General features: G+C 42.2%; 2 protein-coding genes across 4 annotated transcripts in view; one reads left to right on the forward strand and one right to left on the reverse strand.

Moving 5' to 3' along the window:
• btbd7 (BTB (POZ) domain containing 7) overlaps positions 1-10,609 on the reverse strand; it is a 131,431-nt gene extending 120,822 nt beyond the window's left edge. Inside the window, exon 1 of one of the 3 annotated variants that reach the window (XM_055872441.1) lies at positions 10,490-10,609. The gene's annotated coding sequence lies outside the window, so the exon portion shown is untranslated. Of the gene's footprint in view, positions 1-10,161 lie in introns of all 3 variants that reach the window. The other 2 variants (XM_055872440.1, XM_055872439.1) reach the window with 2 other exon arrangements.
• A 40-nt stretch (positions 10,610-10,649) lies between these two features.
• On the forward strand, positions 10,650-14,161 carry LOC129817327 (uncharacterized). The gene is made up of 2 exons (XM_055872448.1): positions 10,650-12,498; positions 12,626-14,161. Exon 2 carries the CDS (start codon positions 12,862-12,864, stop codon positions 13,765-13,767), a length of 906 nt encoding a protein of 301 aa, XP_055728423.1. The 5' UTR covers positions 10,650-12,498; positions 12,626-12,861; the 3' UTR covers positions 13,768-14,161.
• Positions 14,162-21,210: the final 7,049 nt, after the last annotated feature.

The following is a 21,210-nucleotide window of genomic DNA, read 5'->3' on the forward strand; positions in this document are numbered from 1 at the left end:
TTCTAGAAACATAAATTCCTTTACCTTCATATCACATCAAAATAATTTCACAAATGCAAAATACACACTTATTGTAGAATGATTTAGCACAGTTGCAGCTGACAGTATTTTTCAGTGACAAACATTTGTGACATCGGTCTCCGTTTACATACAGGTGTTCAGAGACGCAGACAGCTAATTAGCACAGGTAAATACATTTTGAATATGTTAAAAAATATATATACATATATATATATATATATTATTAGCTAGCTACAGCAGGCCACTGTAGGCTAATGAGCTGCTTGTTAGCTAGCCAACTTTGCATACTATAGCTAAGTGAAATATCAGATAATTAATTTAATATTAGCTTGTTAATTTGATGTAGGCCTATTTGTCATTCTAAGTTAAAAACTAATGTTCCAAATGCATCTGTAGAAAAAAGCAATGGAAAGGGTGAAAGTATTTTCTGCTCCAGCTGTCAGAAAAGGGAGTAGGTGTACTTTTTAGGGCAGGTTGTGGGAGGACATTATGAAAATATTCTCTTAAAGAGGAAAACTATGAAGGCAAACAGAGAAGTCAGGGCAGTCTAATTGTAATAAAATAAAGCCTGTTTCTTTGTGCGGTCTGTGCTCAGATATGGAGAGCTGCGAAAGCCTGTCTGCAGATGAAGAGGTTGTAGAGAATGTCCCAAGAAACTGCTGGCACATCCTTGTATGCCATGGGTTGTATGTGTACTAATGTTAGCAAATGTTGTATACAACAATACAGTTACAAGTCACACAACGTAGGCTACAAACTTATAACTGTAGCTGGACAATCCTTCTCCTGGAGGTATGCTGGGTAGGGCTGACCCCATTTAGTCAACTGGTCGATTGTTTGGTCACAAAGCTGTTGGTCGACAGAATTCTTTACTCGAGCAGTTTAATACAAAAATTAATTGTATATGTAATTATGGCACATCAAGATTGACACCCGTCTCAGTGAACTAATCCAGTGCGGAGGCGGCGGGGATGGCATACCAGTATCACCAGTAGTACATTTACCTTAATTCCCATCATTTCTAATCTACAATGTTTGTTTGGTTAACGTAATTTCTGTTAATGCATTCAACAAATTATTATTACAAGGCCGCGGGGCGAGACGGAGTACTAGGAAGTGTACTCAGAGCATGCATGCACTCACCAACTGGCAAGTGTCTTCACTGACATTTTCATCCTCTCCCTGGTCAAGTCTGTAATACCTATATGTTTCAAGCAGACAACCATAGTCCCTGAGCTCAAGAAAGCGAAGGTAACCTGACTAAATGACTACCGTCCCATAGCACTCACGTCGTTAGCCATGAAGTGCTTTGAAAGGCTGGTCATGGCTCACATCAACACCATCATCCAGGAAACCCTAGACCCACTCCAAGTCGCATACCGCCCCAACAGATCCACAGATGATGCAAACGCAATCCACAATGCCCTTTACCACCGGGACAAAAGGAACATCGATGTGAGAATGCTATTTATTGACTACAGCTTAGCGTTTGTCCATCATCACTAATCACACCCTCTGCAACTGGATCCTGGACTTCCTGACGGGCCGCCGTCAAGAAGGCAATACATCTTCCACGCTGATCCTCAACATGGGAGCCTCTCAGTGGTGCATGCTTAGCCCCCTCCTGTACTCCCTTTTCCCCAAGCCTGCATGGCCAAGCACGACTCCTACACGATCATTAAGTTTGCTGACGACACAACAGCGGTAGGCCTGATCACCGACAACGATGAGACGGCCTATAGGGAGGTCAGAGACCTGGCAGTGTGGTGCCAGGACAACAACCTCTCAATGTGAGCAAGACAAAGGAGCTGATCATGGACTACAGGAAAAGGAGGGCCGAACACGTCCCCATTAACATCGACGGCGATGAGATTCAAGTTCCTTGGTGCCCACATCACCAACGAACTATCATGGTCTAAATTAGAGGTCGACCGATTAAATCGGAATGGCTGAATAATTAGGGCCGATTTCAAGTTTTTATAACAATCGGCAATCTGCATTATTGGACACCGATTATGGCCGATTATATTGCAATCCACGAGAAGACTGCGTGGCTGGCTGACCACCTGTTACGCGAGTGCAGGCAGCAAGGAGCCATGGTAAGTTGCTAGCTAGCATTAAACGTATCTTATAAAAACAATCAATCTTAACATAATCACTAGTTAAATACACATGGTTGATGATATTACTAGTTTAACTAGCTTGTCCTGTGTTGCATATAATCAATGTGGTGCCTGAAATTGTGTCACTTCTTTTGCGTTCAGTGTAAGCAGAGTCAGGGTATATATGCAGCAGTTTGGGTCGCCTGGCTCGTTGCGAACTGTGTGAAGACCCGTTCTTACTAACAAAGTCCGTAATTAGTTTGCCGGAATTATACATAATTATAACATACCATTCAAGGTTGTGCAATGTAACAGCAATATTTAAACTTAGGGTGGCCACCTGTTCGATGAAATACGGAACGGTTCCGTATTTCAGAGAAAGAATAAACGTTTTGTTTTCGAAATTAGAGTTTCCGTATTTTACCATATTAATGACCTAAAGCTCGTATTTCTGTGTGTTTATTATAATTAAGTCTATGATTTGATATAGCTGTGGTAGGCAGCAGCAGGCTTGTAAGCATTCATTCAAATAGCACTTTCCTGCGTTTGCCAGCAGCTCTTGCAATGCTTGAAGCATAGTGCTGTTTATGACTTCAAGCCTGTCAACTCATGAGATTATGCTGGCAATGCCTGTAAGAACATCCAATAGTCAAAGGTGTATGAAATACAAATGGTATAGAGAGGAATAGTCCGATAACTACAACCTAAAACTTCTTAACTGGGAATATTGAAGACTCATGTTAAAAGGAACCACCAGCTTTCATATATTCTCATGTTCTGAGCAAGGAACTTAAACGTTAGATTTTTTACATGGCACATAATGCATTTTTACTTTCTTCTCCAACACTGTGTTTTTTAATTATTTCAACCAAATTGAACATGTTTCATTATTTATTTGAGACAAATTATTTTATTTATGTATTATATTAAGTTAAAATAAAAGTGCTCATTCAGTATTGTTGTAATTGTCATTATAGAAATATATATACAGTCGGAAGTTTACATATACTTAGGTTGGAGTCGTTAAAACTTGTTTTTCAACCACGCCACAAATATCTTGTTAACTCCTCTAGGGTAGGTGAGACGCTAACGTCCCACCAGGCCAACATCCGGTGAAACTGCAAAGAGCTAACATTTTAAATACACCATTCGTTGTATTAAACATTGTTGTAAATACATGTATCTTACATCATTTAAAAGATGAACGTCTTATTAATCCAGCCGCTGTGTCAGATTTCAAAAAGGTTTACTGCAAAAGCAAACATGCGATTTTCTGAGGACGGCGCCCCACACACAAGTATTACTAGCATTTTCCAACCAAGCATTAGCGTCACAAAGTCAAAAATAACAATAAAATAAAATCGCTTACCATTGAAGATCTTCCTCTGGTGGCAATGCCAAGTGTCCTAACTACACAGTGAATGTTCGTTTTGTTTGATAAAATCAATTTTTATAGCCTAACACGAAACATTTGTAAACCGGTTGCGTCGTGATTTCCGTCTCATTCAACTTTGGATGAAGCGTTTGTGGTAATTACACACACTAAACAAACGTTTATCCAGTCATGGTTTCATTGCAATCCTCTGGTTGTTACTAACACAACCATACATGATGGCTCTTTTCCCAGGACGTAATTGACCGAAACAAACCGATTTGAAGACACCAATCAATGACCTCATTGCGCACCAATGGTAGGACCGGTCTATCGTTGATTGACTGTATTTTGGCCCAATGACCACTGATCATCTTGAAATCTAGCTTGGAAGATAGCCAATGAGCTGAGGTAAACGGCAATATGTAATGGTTATATGTTTGAAGACCAGCCTTTGTCGTAAACTCTGGCGTAATAGAGGTTCATTCGCCATTGCAAATCCTACTTGACGGAGCCACGAGTGTTACGCATAGCAGTACATATTCAATAGCATTTCCAACAAGTTTATATATTTAAATTATGGCGAATAAATCAGGAAAAGCTAAAACAAAGTCTAGGTATACAGATTTAACCCAAATTATAGAGGAAATTGATAGAGACAGCCCCCCATCTCACTGCTAGCCTTCAGGGAGCTGCTCATCCAGGAGCTTGCTAGCTACAGCAAGTCCACTGCAGCACCTTCTGCTCCGTCAACCAGTGGTGTTCACCTGCCCAGATTCATCTCTGCAGGCATGAATGTGCCTCAGGGCAAAAAGGGCACAGTGGGGAGGCGACGTTGTGCCCTTTGACACAGGAAATGCCCCATCACCTGCACCACCTGTTCAGTAAGCCTCTGCTTTACAGCAGAAAGAGACTGCTATGGGCCATGGCACCAGGACTGAGGGCTGAGGGTCTTCACAATATTTATCTATTTATTTATAAAATATACAATATTGTAAATAGAAAATGTGTAAATAGTTACCCTTGTTATTTGTTTGTTTATTATTTTATATATTTTTTTTCATATATATATTTATTTTTTGGGGGTGTGTTAGAATAGCATTTATGTATTTTGTATATAGTTATTTCCTTCAAAATGTATCACTACCAATTCGGCCAATTGGGTACATTTGGGTCCATTTGTGTGGGACACCTGGGTGACTTCATGCTCAATGTCATGTAGCTCGCTCATTTTTGAAGTTATGTCTAAAACTTTGCTCAGCTATTGTTGCCATCTTATGTTCTTCATTCAAATCATCCACAGCATCCTATCTGTATGTTTGGCTGTTCTTGGTCATTTGAAAGATGATGCAGCAACAATAAAAAACAGATAAAGTATGTTTATTTCCTTGTATTTTCTTCTACCAGATCTATTGTGTTATATTCTCCTACATTCAATTCACATTTCCACAAAATTCAGAGTGTTTCCTTTCAAATGATACCAAGAATATGCATATCCTTGGTTCTGGGCCTGAGCTACAGGCAGTTAGATTAGGGTATGTATTTAGGCGGAAATTGAGAAGAAGGGGGGGTACCCCAAAGAAGTTAAAAAACTGTAGTTTTGGCAAGTCGCTTAGGACATCTACTTTGTGCATGACAAGTAATTTTTCCAACAATTGTTTACAGATGGATTATTTCACTGTATCACAATTCCAGTGGGTCAGAAGTTTACATACGCTAAGTTGACTGTGCCTTCAAACAGTTTGGAACATTTTAGAAAATTATGTCATGGCTTTAGAAGCTTCTGATAGGCTAATTGGCATAATTTCAGACAATTGGAGGTGTACCAGTGGATGAATTTCAAGGCCTACCTTCAAACTCAGTGTCTCTTTGCTTGACATCATGGGAAAATCAAAAGAAATCAGCTAAGACCTCAGAAAATAATTGTAGACATCCACAAGTCTGGTTCATCCTTGGGAGCAATTTCCAAACGCCTGAAGCTGCCACGTTCATCTGTACAAACAATAGTACGCAAGTATAAACACCATTATCCCATGCTTTTGTTACTTCTAGGTTAGACTACTGCAATGCACTACTTTCCGGCTATCCGGATAAAGCACTAAATAAACTTCAGTTAGTGCTAAATACATCTGCTAGAATCCTGACTAGAACCAAAACATTTGATCATATTACTCCAGTGCTAGCCTCCCTACACTGGCTTACTGTTAAGGCCGGGGCTGATTTCAAGGTTTTACTGCTAACCTACAACGCATTACATGGGCTTGCTCCTACCTATCTTTCCGATTTGGTCCTGCCGTACATACCTACACAAGACGCAGGCCTCCTAATTGTCCCTAGAATTTCTAAGCAAACAGCTGGAGGCAGGGCCTTCTCCTATAGAGCTCCATTTTTATGGAATGGTCTGCCTACCCATGTGAGAGATGCAGACTCGGTCTCAACCTTTAAGTCTTTACTGAAGACTCATCTCTTCAGTAGGTCATATGATTGAGTATAGTCTGGCCCAGGAGTGTGAAGGTGAACGGAAAGGCTCTGGAGCAACGAACCGCCCTTGCTGTCTCTGCCTGGCCGGTTCCCCTCTCTCCACTGGGATTTTCTGCCTCTAACCCTATTACAGGGGCTGAGTCACTGGCTTACTGGTGCTCTTCCATGCCGTCCCTAGGAGGGGTGCGTCACTTGAGTGGGTTGAGTCACTGACGTGATCTTCCTGTCTGGGTTGGTGCCCCCCCTTGGGTTGTGCCGTGGCGGAGATCTTTGTGGGCTATACTCTGCCTTGTCTCAGGGTGGTAAATTGGTGGTTGAAGATATCCCTCTAGTGGTGTGGGGGCTGTGCTTTGGCAAAGTGGGTGGGGTTATATCCTGCATGTTTGGTCCTGTCCGGGGGTATCATCGGATGGGGCCACAGTGTCTCCTGACCCCTCCCGTCTCAGCCTCCAGTATTTATGCTGCAGTAGACAACTACTGTGATTATTATTATTTGACCATGCTGGTCATTTATGAACATTTGAACATCTTGGCCATGTTCTGTTATAATCTCCACCCGGCACAGCCAGAAGAGGACTGGCCACCCCTCATAGCCTGGTTCCTCTGTAGGTTTCTTCCTAGGTTCTGGCCTTTCTAGGGAGTTTTTCCTAGCCACTGTGCTTCTACACCTGCATTGAATGCTGTTTGGGGTTTTAGGCTGGGTTTCTGTACAGCAGTTTGTGACATCAGCTGATGTAAGAAGGGCTTTATACATAAATTTGATTAATTGATTTGTGTGTCTTAATTATTTAAATAACAGCCTGCTTAATTAAAGCATCAGATGAGCTCAGTAGCCTACATATAGTTGATTTTATTAAAATACACAGTGTGTTTATCTATAAAATTAAACATTTGAAAATTTAGACCATTCGATTGGTCGAAAGAACAGACGACTCCTGGTCGACTAAGATTTATTTTTTGTCGGGGACAGCCCTAATGCTGTGTGAGCAGGCTTCTGTTCCAGCCCAGCACTAACACACCTATTTCAACTTATCAAACTTAATGAGTTGATAATAATGTGTATTATTGCTGGGCTGGAATAGAAGTCTCCTCACTCAGTAGATCTGGGAGTGGAGCAAGGTTGGCCACCTCTGGGATGGACTTGTTTGTTCACCCAAAATTATGCTTTAATAATAATAGCCTACTTACTAAGATGTCTAACATCTATAAATATCTTAAATTATTTGGACATTTTGAAATTATATTTTAATTATTCAAGATGAACTAGTGTCAATGTTCATTAATCACAAATCCCAATTCAGCAATAAAAAGGTATGAAGGAGATGTCTCTAATTTGTCTGCGTTTCTGTGTTGCTTTCTCAAATGAGAAAGTTGAGAGCTCCCCAATCGGTTTTCTTTGATTGTCGCTCTCTCAGGATATCAGCCATGTGAAACCATTTTGCAGCTTATCATAATGGCATGCGTCACCAATGCAGCCACAAGCCTACAGTATGATGGCATTACTGGCCTAATGGGCATGTGCAATCTATCTGCCCCTTGTCATTGTACATCTGAAGCCGAGAATAGCTCAATGCACACATCATTTGCATATTGATGAGCTAGCTATACGTTCTCAATTTAAAATCATACCAGTGGATAATGTATATGAGGCTAACCCTAAGCCAGATGTTCTACATGATATTTCTGACATGAAATTCTTTAGTGCAAATCCAACCTTGTATTCTAGGTACTGTACATGAAAATAACGAGCTGGCAATTTGTAGGCTAATTCAAAATATCAAAAAGGAAAATAATGTAGCATGGGGAGCATTGTAATTCTACCTTGTTTATTTGCTGGAAATGGTTTTAGAATATAGAGACAAAATTAGAAGGTCAACGGCATGGAGGAGGATTGCAGAGATGTTGGTGTTGATGGCTAAAGAGATTTGCACAGCCACAACTCCCTTTACCCAAAGTACCCATTCATGTGCATGTAGGCCCATGTATTTTTACAGAGTGAGCTATAATCATCAATGTCATGTCAAGTATAATGAAAGAGCCATAAGCCTTATTATAAACTGAGTTGTTCAAGCCCTGAATGCTGATTGGCTGACAGCCGTGGTATATCAGCCCACACCCCCTCAGGCCTGATTGCTTAAATATATGAAAATCCTAATGTTAAAATACCATAATCCAATTGGTAGCATATTACATGATAAATTCATGTTTAGTGTATCATTAACAACGTTATAATGCATGCAACTGGGATTTCTATTCTTGGGTGGGCAAATTTCACAATATAATTTACTCAGCACATTTACAAATGGTTGCTTTGATCACAGTTTTAAGGCTTAGGTTGCTTGGTGTTTATAACTAGCTAGCAGCACATGCAAACATTGTTGTGCAAATCTATCTTCACGCACCGTCAACTCCAACAATCTCTGGAATCCTTCTCCATGGCCTTATGATTTTGTCTCTGTATTCTAGCGAAGCAAAATTATATAGAATTGGAAAACCAGACACAGCGATGATTGGATTTCCTCCATATTTTTTGGTTGTGCTTGCCCGTAACTAATGACAGGCTGAACTGTTTCATATACAGAAGATTTAAGCAAACATCTGCTCCTTAGCTGATTGGTTAATGCAGTAGCCACGTGCTCTTTGGACTATGACTGCCCTTGGCCATAAATTCTCAGCCCTTAAATGACGTTTTACATAGCTACCTTGACCCTAAATGTCCCTTGACCAAGCAAGGAAGAGTGATGGTCGGAGAGGCAAAGTCCTTGGTTGAAAGCTTGAAGTTGAGCTTAGAAACAACCAACCTAAAGCTATTAATGCAACGTTAGTGAATTGGACCTCCCACTTAAAATGGCAATCAAACTGCATCCAGTTTCGACGGGGATTCCCCAAAGGGAAAGGGGCTATTGCGAGGGCTGAGGGGTGAACATAACATGTTTGGACTGCAACCTTTAGCTCTGCCTGCAGGGTTCGCGACGCTCAGTTCCCAAAACCCCCTGGGCATGGGGGCGGAACTTCGACTGGGGAATTCGGAAGTGGTGGAAACCCTACATTAATATTCAGACCAAGCATCGCGGCTCTTAACAAAACTCCCCCTTACAGAAGACGCCTTTGTCCAATGACTTGTGTAATGGAACTGAGCGTCATGATCAAAGGCTACCCCCAAATGATCACTCAAATATCTTCTGTAATTGGCATGCAAGTAGCCTACTTCGTCGCAAACTCTCGCTTTTGTAACAAATGTTTGATTCTACTATATCGTATGGGGTTTAAGGGCAGATAGTAACGAGAAGAGGGAGGCAGAAAAGTCGATACAAAAATGCATAACCCATGGTCTGATGTTGGTCACGTGATACCTAACCTCGCTAACTAACTTAGCTACCAAAACATGACGAAACCCTCAACTTAACTAACGTTATAGTTTCACAACAAATGAAAGCACAGGTTGGCCAATAAACTAGAATAAAAAAGTACATCGTTAACCTGGTTAGCTTGGTGACGTTGTCTGGGTAGCTGACTGTAGCAACGTAACATGATCTCTATGGTAGCTAGCAACCAACTTCAATCTCACTTCTGGCTTGAAAGTCGCTTTAACCAAATATTTTATAATTATAACACAGATAGCTAGCTAACGCGTTACATCCTCAAATAGCTAACGTTAACGCTTAATTGTCCTTTGCAACTTTACAGTACTCCATTAGTCTTGCATTGTCCACTTCAAAGTGATCGTTAGCCAAGGTAACGATAGTTGGTCTGTGGGGCAAACTATCTGAGTCGGTTAACGTTAGCTTACGTTATAAGTTAGGTAGCTACTGTAGTTAGGCTACCTAGCTAGCGTTGTTGATCATTTTTCCAACTAACGTTCGTTAGCTGGTTTTCACGTTACCTGTAAGGGTAACTAACGTTAGTTAGTGAGTCACTTGTTAACGTCAAATCATAGCTAGCTAACGATAGAAACGTTATATAGCTAGCTAACGTTTGTTAGCTGCGCGACCAAGAACGTCGGGACGGTTAAGTTAGCTAGCTTCGTGCTAACGCTAACTACCCGTGGTTTGTATGTGTCGATGTTGCAATTGTTAACGATGGGACATGAAGCAACGTTAGTTATCTAGCTGATGCAAATACAATTGAATATAGCTAGCTATTTAGACATAGCTATGAAGTCCACATAAGTGTAAGCAAGCCTACCTCATAGGGTCAAGTATGATTTTGCAGCTCTCTTCCTCGTACGGTATGATTTGACTTCGTAGACTATTCGTTTGGGTTGCTACTTTGGCTAACAGTCCCCACGGTGGTGTGCAAGTTTAGCTAGCTAAAGCAACACAACCCAAAAACATAAATGTAGTCCTCACGCACTCGAGTATCAACTGTGGAGCGTTGGTTTCTGGTATTCCGTTTTCCACTGTTTAAAATGGGTAAACTAGACTTCTCTTTTTGCTAACAGTGGGCTACTCCGCTTTGGAGTGTCCGGTTCCACGTTATACTGCAAAATCCATTGGCCAAAAGGTACACTGACCCTGGTTGATGTCAACTGCACGACACTTTGCTGATTGTTTGGTTTGTGGACGAGTAGCCGAGGCACAGTGGCAATGGTAGCTGTGGCCAAATAGAAAACTCCAGTGTTGCACATTCTGGTTAGGCAGGTGATGTTGGTCGCGTGCTCCCACTAGCTTCAAGATAACCTCATTGCACTTTATATCTTCATATGGCTTTGCGGCAGACTAGACTTTATGTTGCATATTGCTGCCTTTCACTGTTTGGAAAGTGCATTAGCACATTTGCTCACAAAAGAAATGGGGGGGAATGAAATTGCACCACCATCTAACCCTATATATACACCACTACCCCCAACACACCTTCCCACTACTTTGGCCCCAACATAACCTACTCCAGACCGTCAGCCTGGGAGGCTGGATCCCATTCTCCCCCAAAAAACTGTTCTTCTAAACTAAAATCTCTGATATGCAAAAACTTCTCTGCTGTGGTTCCAACGCAGGGCTAAGGGTCAGAAGGTTGAGGGTTCGCCGACCATCACAGACGAGCTCACTCTTCCTGCCTGTTTCATCAAATCAAATTTTATTTGTCACGTGCCGAATACAAGTGTAGACTTTACCGTGAAATGCTTCCTTACAAGCCCTTAACCAACAGTGCCGTTCAAGAAGAAGAAAATATTTACCAAGTAGACTCAATTAAAAAGTAATAATAAAAGTAACACAATAAGAACAATAACAAGGCTATATACAGGGGGCACCGGGTACCGAGTCAGTGTGCGGGGGTACAGGTTAGTTGAGGTAATCTGTACATGTAGGTGGGGGCGAAGTGACTATGCATAGGTAACAAACAAACAGCAAGTGTACAAAAGGGAGAGGGGGTCAATGTAAATTGTCCGGGTGGCGATTTTATGAATTGTTTAGCAGTCTTATGGCTTGGGGGTAGAAGCTGTTGAGGAGCCTTTTGGTCCTAGACTTGGCACTCTGGTACCGCTTTCCGTGCGGTAGCAGAGAAAACAGTCTATAACTTGGGTGACTGGCGTCTCTGACAATTTTATGGGCTTTCCTCTGACACCGCCTATTATATAGGTCCTGGATGGCAGGAAGCTTGGCCCCAGTGATGTATTGGGCATTTCGCACTACCCTCTGTAGCGCCTTACGGTCAGATGCCGAGCAGTTGCCAAACCAGGCGGTGATGGAACCGGTCAGAATGCTCTCGATGGTGCAGCTGTAGAACATTTTGAGGATCTGGGGACGCATGCCAAATCTTTTTAGTCTCCTGAGGGGGAAAAGGTTTTGTCGTGCCCTCCTCACAACTGTGTTGGTATGTTTGGACCATGATAGTTCGTTGGTGATGTGGACACCAAGAAACTTAAAACTCTCGACCCGCTCCACTACAGCCCTGTCGATGTTAATGGGGGCCTGTTCGGGCCACCTTTTCCTGTAGTCCACGATCAGCTCCTTTGTCTTGCTCACATTGAGGGAGAGGTTGTTGTCCTGGCACCACACTGCCAGTTGTCTGATCTCCTCCCTATAGGCAGTCTCATCGTTGTCGGTGATCCGGCCTACCACTGTTGTGTTGTCAGCAAACTTAATGATGGTGTTGGAGTCGTGTTTGGCCACGCAGTCGTGGGTGAACAGGGAATACAGGAGGGGACTAAGTACACACCCCTGAGGGGCCCCAGTGTTAAGGATCAGCGTGGCAGACGTGTTGTTGCATACTCTTACCACCTGGGGGTGGCCCGTCAGGAAGTCGAGGATCCAGTTGCAGAGGGAGGTGTTTAGTCCCAGAGTCCTTAGCTTAGTGATGAGCTTCGTGGGCGCTATGGTGTTGAACGCTGAGCTGTAGTCAATGAACAGCATTCTCACATAGGTGTTCCTTTTGTCCAGGTTGAGAAAGGGCAGTGTGGAGTGCGATTGAGATTACGTCATCTGTTGGGGCGGTATGCGAATTGAGAGTGGGTCTAGGGTGTCTGGGAGGATGCTGTTGATGTGAGCCATGACCAGCCTTTCAAAGCACTTCATGGCTACCGACGTGAGTGCCACGGGGCGGTAATCATTACACTATGATCAATTATCAGCTCGGGGGAAATCATAAAATCTACATTTATAATTATATATTTATAATTATATAAAACATGCAATGAATTTTCCACCAACAGGTTTCTGTGCCAATGATCTCCAGAGCCCTGTTCCTCCTCCACGCACTCTCCCTGTGGTGCGTGTCTCCAGCCCAGTACCTCCAGTTCCGGCACCACACACCAAGCTTACTGTGCGTATCCAGAGCCCTGTACACACTGTTCCTTCTCCCCGCATTCGCCCTGAGGTGCGTGCCCTCAGCCCGGTACCACCAGTGCCGGTACCACGCACCAGGCCTCTAGTGCGCCTCGAGAGTCCAATGTGCCCTGTTCCTGCTCCCCGCACTAGCCTTGAGGTGCGTGTCTCCAGTCCGGTACCACCAGTTCCGGAACCATGCACCAGGCCTACTGTGCGCCTCAGCAGGTCAGAGTCGGCCGTCTGTCCAACGCCGCCTGCACTGCCTGCCTGCCCAGCGCCATCTGAGCTGCCTCCCTGCCCAGCGCCATCTGAGCTGCCTCCCTGCCCAGCTCCGTCGGAGCTGCCTGCCTGCCCAGCTCCGTCGGAGCTGCCTGCCTGCCCAGCGCCATCTGAGCTGCCTGCCTGCCCAGCGCCATCTGAGCCGCCCGTCTGTCCCGAGCCATTAGAGCCGTCCGTCAGTCAGGAGCCGCCAGAGCCGTCCGTCAGTCAGGAGCTGCCAGAGCCGCCCGCCAGTCAGGAGCTGCCAGAGCTGCCTGCCAGTCATGAGCTGCCCTCCAGTCATGAGCTGCCTTCCAGTCATGAGCTGCCCTCCAGTCATGAGCTGCCCTCCAGTCATGAGCTGCCCTTCAGCCCGGAGCTGACCCTCAGTCCGGAGCTGACCCTCAGTCCGGAGCTGACCCTCAGTCCGGAGCTGCCATTAGTCCGGAGCTGCCCTTCAATCCGGAGCTGCCTCTCTGTCCGGAGCTGCCTCTCAGTCCGGAGCTGCCCCTCTGTCCTGAGCTACCTCTCTGTCCTGAGCTACCTCTCTGTCCTGAGATACCTCTCTGTCCTGAGCTACCTCGCTGTACTGAGCTACCTCTCTGTCCTGAGCTGTCTCCTCAATCTAGTGGGGACCTTGGTGAAGAGGGTCGCCACTCAAAGGACGCTAATGAGGGGGACAAAGACAATGGTGGAGTGGTGGCCTCGTCCTGCGCCGGAGCCGCCACCGCGGACAGATGCCCACCCAGACCCTCCCCTTGAGTTTTAGGGGGTGCGTTCGGAGTCCGCACCTCAGGAGGGGGGTACTGTCACGTTCTGACCATAGTTCTTGTGTGTTTTGCTTGTTTTAGTGTTGGTCAGGACGTGAGCTGGGTGGGCATTCTATGTTGTGTGTCTTGTTTGTCCGTTTCTATGTTTGGCCTAATATGGTTCTCAATCAGAGGCAGATGTTTTGTGTTGTCTCTGATTGGGAATCATATATAGGTGGCTTGTTTTGTGTTGGGGATTGTGGGTGGTTGTTTCCTGTCTCTGTGTTTTCTCTGCACCAGATAGGGCTGTAGCCACGTTTGTTATTTTTGTTATTTTGTATTTTGTAAGTGTTCACTGTTTAATCGTCATTATTAAATCATGTTGAACACGAGCTACGCTGCGTCTTGGTCCAATCCCTGCTACACCTCCTCTTCTAGTGAAGAGAGGGAAGGCTGCCGTTACAGGTGGCATTGTCATGCTGGAGGGTCATGTCAGGATGAGCCTGTAGGAAGGGTACCACATGAGGGAGGAGGATGTCTTCCCTGTAACGCACAGCGTTGAGATTGCCTGCAATGACAACAAGCTCAGTCCGATGATGCTGTTACACACCGCCCAAGACCATGACAGACCCTCCACCTCCAAATCGATCCTGCTCCAGAGTACAGGCCTCGGTTTAACGCTCATTCCTTCGACGATAAACGCGAATCTGACCATCACCCCTGGTGAGACAAAACCGCGACTCATCAGTGAAGAGCACTTTTTGCCAATCCTGTCTGGTCCAGCGACGGTGGGTTTGTGCCCATAGACGACATTGTTGCCAGTAATGTCTGGTGAGGACCTGCCTTACAACAGGCCTACAAGTCCTCAGTCCAGCCTCTTTCAGCCTATTGCGGACAGTCTGAGCACTGATGGAGGGATTATGCGTTCCTGGTGTAACTTGGGCAGTTGTTGTTGCCATCCTGTACCTGTCCCGCAGGTGTGATGTTCGGATGTACCGATCCTGTGCAGCTGTTGTTACACGTGGTCTGCCACTGTGAGGACGATCAGCTGTCCGTCCTGTCTCATTGTAGCGCTGTCTTAGGCGTCTCACAGTACAGACATTGCAATTCATTGCCCTGGCCACATCTGCAGTCCTCATGCCTCCTTGCAGCATGTCTAAGGTACATTCACGCAGATGAGCAGGGACCCTGGGCATCTTTCGTTTGTATTTTTCAGAGTCAGTAGAAAGGCCTCTTTAGTGTCCTAAGTTTTCATAACTGTGACCTTAATTGCCTACCGTTTGTAAGCTGTTAGTGTCTTAACGACCGTTCATTAATTGTTTATGGTTCATTGAACAAGCATGGGAAACCGTGTTTAAACCCTTTACAATGAAGATCTGTGAAGTTATTTGGATTTTTACGAATTATCTTTGAAAGACAGGGTCCAGAAAAAGAGACGTTTCTTTTTTTGCTGAGTTTATATGTATTTTTTCATGGTACACGAGACACCAGTCTGATTTGCGCCTGTCTCAGTGGACTAATATATTGCGGAGGCTGTAGGGATGGCACAGTCCTTCATTCTAAAATATGTGCTACTGAAATTGTATATGGTTATATTATGTACGAACAATGGTGCAAATATTGCAACAAAATTACTAGAACTTTCAATAAATTCCCTGGTTTTCCCTAAATCTCGGTTGGAGGTGTGCCAGAACCAGGATGGAATAAGCAGGAAATCCGGAATCCTCCTACCAGGATTTTTGGAAAACCAGGGAATTTATTGAAAGTTCCTGTAATTTTTAGTCCTGTTTTCTTAATACTGTCTTAATACCGTAACTTAGGCCTATATTTCAACTTAGCCTATAGGATACTGTGTCAATAAATCAATCATTAATTAATTCGTCATCACACAGCATACAGTACAAGTCATCCATGCTTTGAAATGCCATCAAGCATTTTTTTTTAATGAAATAACAAAGGGAGCCTTGAATAATTAGCCTAAACAATAAATAAACTGCCGGCAATTTAATTCACGAATGCATGCAACAGTTTTTAGTCTTTGTATTAATAAAGGCTTTGCAATATTCTTTCGTTAGAACAGATTCTCTGGTGCACTAATACTTTATTTCATGTCGTTTAAACTGTTCCAAATGGTCCAATTTGGAGGGATTGTAAGCTTCCACAACTAAGTCAAAAGTCTTACACATATCGGACTTTCCCTTTCCCTCCTGAGAAACCAGTAAACTAATTTTGAGTTTTTTTGTCATGTCCTCTGCATCCATTATGCTGTCACGTGCTATGGTGTTCAGAGTTTGTTATGACCAATTTATTGATGTGAATATGATATGCTATAGGTCAGGCCCTATTGTTCACGTGCATGCAATGCATACTGTACGTGTCACGTAAAGAGCAAGGGTTGAGGGAATAGGACATTTCTTTCCTAAGAAAAATATGCATTTCGGTAACAGAACTTTTTTTTTTTTAAGTACCGGTAAGAAAGTAGAAGTGTCTTTAATTATATTGCAGCTTCAGCACCACGGACAGCGCGATAAACACTGTTGGTCACTGAAGCAGGGAGGAGAGACAGAGCCTGTCCCAAATCAATTGTCATTGGGCTCCCTCTTGTGTTATTTGTATCAGTGGAGGCTCCTCAGAGGAGGAAGAGAAGGAGGACCAATTTCATAAAAATAGTGAAACATTCAAAAACGTATCCTTCATATATTCATATGTCACCAAATAATTGGTTAAAATACACTGTTTGCATTGAAGGTCTACCGTAACTTCGACAGCACTGTCTGGGCTAGCACCATGGTGTAGCCGGAGCACAGCTAGCTTCCTTCCTCCTCTGGCTTCATTGACTTCAATACAAAACCTTGGAGCCTCACCCCTTCCATAGACATACATGGTAATTATGACCACTTCCGGAGGACGTCCTCCAACCAATCAAAGCTTTTGCAGTATGAACTGACATGTTGTCCATCCAATCATAGATGTAGGATCAGAGAACAGTGTTTTGTATTGGGATTGTGCCACAGAGCATTATCAGGGTTATATATGTTGAGAAGCTTGGTGACATTGTTGGATGGAGATTAAGAGTGGTAGTTGAGCAAATTATTTTTTTCAAATAACAGGAGATGGAGGATGTCACGCCCTGACCATAGATTGCTTTGTATGTTTCTATTTTTTGTTTGGTCAGGGTGTGATGTGGGTGGGCATTCTATGTTTGTATGTCTATGTTTTGTATTTCTGTGTTTGACCTGGTATGGTTCCCAATCAGAGGCAGCTGTCAATTTTTGTCTCTGATTGAGAACCATACTTAGGTAGCTTGTTCCCACCTGTGTTTGTGGATAGTTGTTTTCTGTTTTGTGTGTATACCTTACAGGACCGTTTCGTTCGCGCTCTTTGTTATTTAGTGTTCTGAGTTAAATACATTTAACATGGACACTTACCACGCTGCGTTTTGGTTCGATCCTTCATACTCCTCATCAGAAGAAGAAAATCGTTACAGAGGAGGTATATTATAAATTGTTTCATTGTGTTTAGAACTTTATTTTTGTGTCCAGTTAGTGCAATTTATTTACATTTGCCTTGCTAACTTCAGTAGCTAGCTAGTTACCAGCACCAGTGTGCAGTTTTCTCCGCCAGAATGGCCAACGCTGCTGAAAATGTTGTGGATTTATTGTTGAAGAACCCCTTTCATTCTCTGGGGTACACGGTGTGAATTAAAAGTGAGGGTTGACCTCTGCCTGAGATCAGATTCTTGAAGAAGGATGAAAAGATGAGAGCGTTCAATACCAACTGGTATCAAATGTATAGCTGGTTAACAGGGAGCCTATCATCAAGCCGCCTGTAATTGCATGTTACGATGCTTTACATGCTGAACATCTTTTCTGGGATGTCAAAAACAATTCCGAATGATTTGATAGCTTCCATTGCATCATCCATTAAAAGTTAGATTAAAGAAAGAGGTTGACACAGCACATTTTTTCATGTGCTCAAGTAGGCTTTGCACTTTCCTCCGGACAGACACAAGCAAACACTCATTACATAAATACTGCAGCAGCCTAGGCTACACCTAAACATTAGAAATCTGACATGCTCTATGTAATTAAAACTATACTATTTTTCGTCTGATCAATTGTAGGCTACTAATAAGAGCAGCTGTATACAGCCTATGAGCCCTGTCCATCTGGTCAGGGTAAACTAATTGGCAACATTATGTATTTATAGTCCATTTGTGTGTCAAGAGAAAATGTGAATGTGATAATTTTGATTATATTCAAAATTTGTCTGGCTAGGCTGCCTATACGTTTCTAATCCAAAATTATTACCTGGAATTAATCAATCGACATAATAAAGATGGCAGATGTGAGTACATTTTTTTAGAAGGCCTACAGTTGCATAGGCCTGCATGATGCAAACATGCATAAAGCAACCTCAACCCTCTGAGTTCTATTGTCTATCAGTTATCTATGTATCTGGGTAGAGGAAATCCCCCTCCTAATCTAGTCTAAATATAATTTATATGAACAAATAAAGAATAGCTGCAGTTTGACAGGGTTTCATCCCCCCGAGAGCCAGGAGTTTTTTTTAGGAGATTTTTAAAACTTGATTAGGAAAAACTGGTCCCATCATAGCCGATATAAAACATTTTTTATAACTGATTAATCACTGTCATACCTTTTATAGGATCCAGAGTTTTCCTAGATAGGTTAACATATAAGGAAAAACTCCAGACCCCAAGGGGTAAAAATTGCCCCACCGCTCTGGGGCCTATGGTGCCACCAGTCTGCTTGCAGTTGTCAGTTATCGTCAGGTATGTGGATGATCAGGGCTTTATTCAGGAATGTTTCTTGGGCTACTTTGATGTGCAGTCTGTTTGACTTTATGAATTTTGAGATGTCTGAGTTTAACTTCATAGAGAAACTCGTTGTCCAAACCTACGATGGCGCAGCTGTAATGGAATGTATCTGCTATTTGTATTTACAGCTAAGTCCCCTCATGTTCCCTGATTAAGAGGTGATGACTACTCCACTCCACTACCATTGTCAACTTTCTCCTGACGTTAACTGAAGCCACAACGTCTCATGTGCCCGCTCATCCACTGGCACATTGAATGTTTCCCTTTCAAGCACTGTGAGTACCCCTATCAATTTTCTCTCATTACTGAATGTAGAGTCAATCACATTATTACACATCAAAGATTTTACTCCTTGCTTGGACTAACTAATTCTTAGCTCTTTTGTCTAACTGTGTAGTGTCTTGTGTTATTGTTTTTTGTCCTCCCAGTCAAATCCTGTCCTGCACTGGTCAAGCCTGAACACCTTAACTCATGCCACATACCCTCATTCAATCACTGCTGTGGTCCCTTTCCAACACTGTAAGTAGCCCTCTCATTCCCCTTCCCCATAATATTGTACTATAAATGTCTTTATTAAATGCTTTAGGTTAAAATAATTTGTCTTTGATTTTTGAAACACACTTTGTATACTCAGTGCATTCAGCGCCTATACTGTGGGTCTCCCATCCTCCTCATTTTTTCAAGTCACCAGCCTCCACTGGTGTGTGTGCAGTGTTCTAGACTGATTGGTGGTGCTTGTGCTACCTATCACTCAGAAGTTATGTAGCAAGCTCAGGTGACCCTAATGCCTGCCATGAACATTTCCCATGTTCAAAGTCATAGTGTCAAAGTCATAGTGCAAATAAAAATGTGTTCTTAACTGACTTGCTAAAGGTTAAATAAATACAAATATTTCAAAATATATAGTGTAAGAACACTTTTAAAGCCTTAAAGGATATGTCTTGGCCATTAGACCAAGAGGGCCAACAATGATTTTGAAGTTGCAGGAGGGGCTACCTTATCATGTGACCATGAGCAACTGTGACTGTCTCATGTCCGCTACACTTTCACATGTGCATTTTCAAATTTGTATGTACATTTTAACATGTTAAACAGGATAAATAAGGAGACACGTAGAGTTAATTTTACTGGGTTTCTCTTCCAATTTATATTTATTGTCAATTTCTGTCAATCTCAGAATATTGCAACGACCCTGGGAGGGTTCGAGGCCTCCTCCCTGCCTGTTTCATTACAATATTGACTGTTCAATTCAAAATCATCTCTTTGTAGAAAAGTATCTATTTACATCTGTTTACATTCATTCCATGTTTAGGCCTATGTATTAAATGTAATAAAAAACAATAGACAGTTAACATAACAGAAGCAAAAAATAGCTCTCTTGGACGAAATGGCAGCCAAGCTAGTGCCTAGCACTAAGCTAGCTAGCGGTTAGCAATTAGCATGTAACTATTAATATTAGATACAAATTTCCTTAAAAGTAACCAAAGGACATATCATTAGTGTGGTGAGGAGGTTAAAAAAACATTCTTCCATCTGAAAACCAAAGGTCCATTATGTTAAATTAACTGCAGTATAGGTATGTGGTCAGTTGTTATATTGAGACGTGTCAAATAAATGCATCTACTTACTTATAAGTGATATGCAAGCTCTATATGTTTTAATAGAGCCTGTAATCTTGATATTGTGGCATCTGGATCAGAATGATCCTATTATTAAAAATAGTAAGATTGATCTGATCGTGGATAGATAAAAGAGGATTACATATTCTGGCTAATTCTGTTCAAGATTAAAAAAAACTGGGCTGTCTTTTTGGCTAGACAAAATGTTGAAATTTAACTCGCTCAGTAGATGGCCACATAGAGACCTATCCAAAGCACTGAAAATCCAGATTCTGTGATCTTGATATTGTGGCATCTGGATCAGAATGATCATATCCGATTATTTTCTGGAAAGAAAACAGCTCAAAAACATCCAAAAAAGAGCATTACAGAATCTGTATCATTCTGATCCAAATTAAATGTTTAAAAAAACTGTCTCCATTATCTTCAGTATATAATAAACATACTCATTGACCAGACTAAGCATCAATATAACTGTTTGATAATCATTCCATACAACTGAAATATTTTATAGTTTACCACAGCAAATCTAATGGTCAATTTACCCTACACATTTTAAGGGAAAACTCATGTTGGTGTACTTACTTTTTAATTTCCAAATTATGTAATCCATTAACAATAACTTGTCTTAATACAGTATGGTAATTTCTTATCAAAAGGGGAAAAGTAAATATCCCTAAACTGTCCGCAAATAAAACGTGTAACGAACTCAAGCCAATCAGAATTGATATCTGTTTAATCTGTTTAATCTGTTTAATCTGTATAATCTGTTTTTTTATTCCAGTTATTTTAAATCACAATTTATATTCATTTGAATTATCTTGACATTTAAGATTAACTGTTTTGTGGGAAATATAACCATATTCTTACACTAAGTATTTTAGATACAAAACCGTTCATAAGTTTGGGGTCACTTAGAAATGTCCTTGTTTTTGAAAGAAAAGCAAAACATTTTGTCCATTAAAATAACATAAAATGGATCAGAAATACAGTATAGACATTGT

Source organism: Salvelinus fontinalis, chromosome 20 (genome assembly GCF_029448725.1).
Source record: "Salvelinus fontinalis isolate EN_2023a chromosome 20, ASM2944872v1, whole genome shotgun sequence".
Taxonomy (NCBI): Eukaryota; Metazoa; Chordata; class Actinopteri; order Salmoniformes; family Salmonidae; genus Salvelinus; species Salvelinus fontinalis.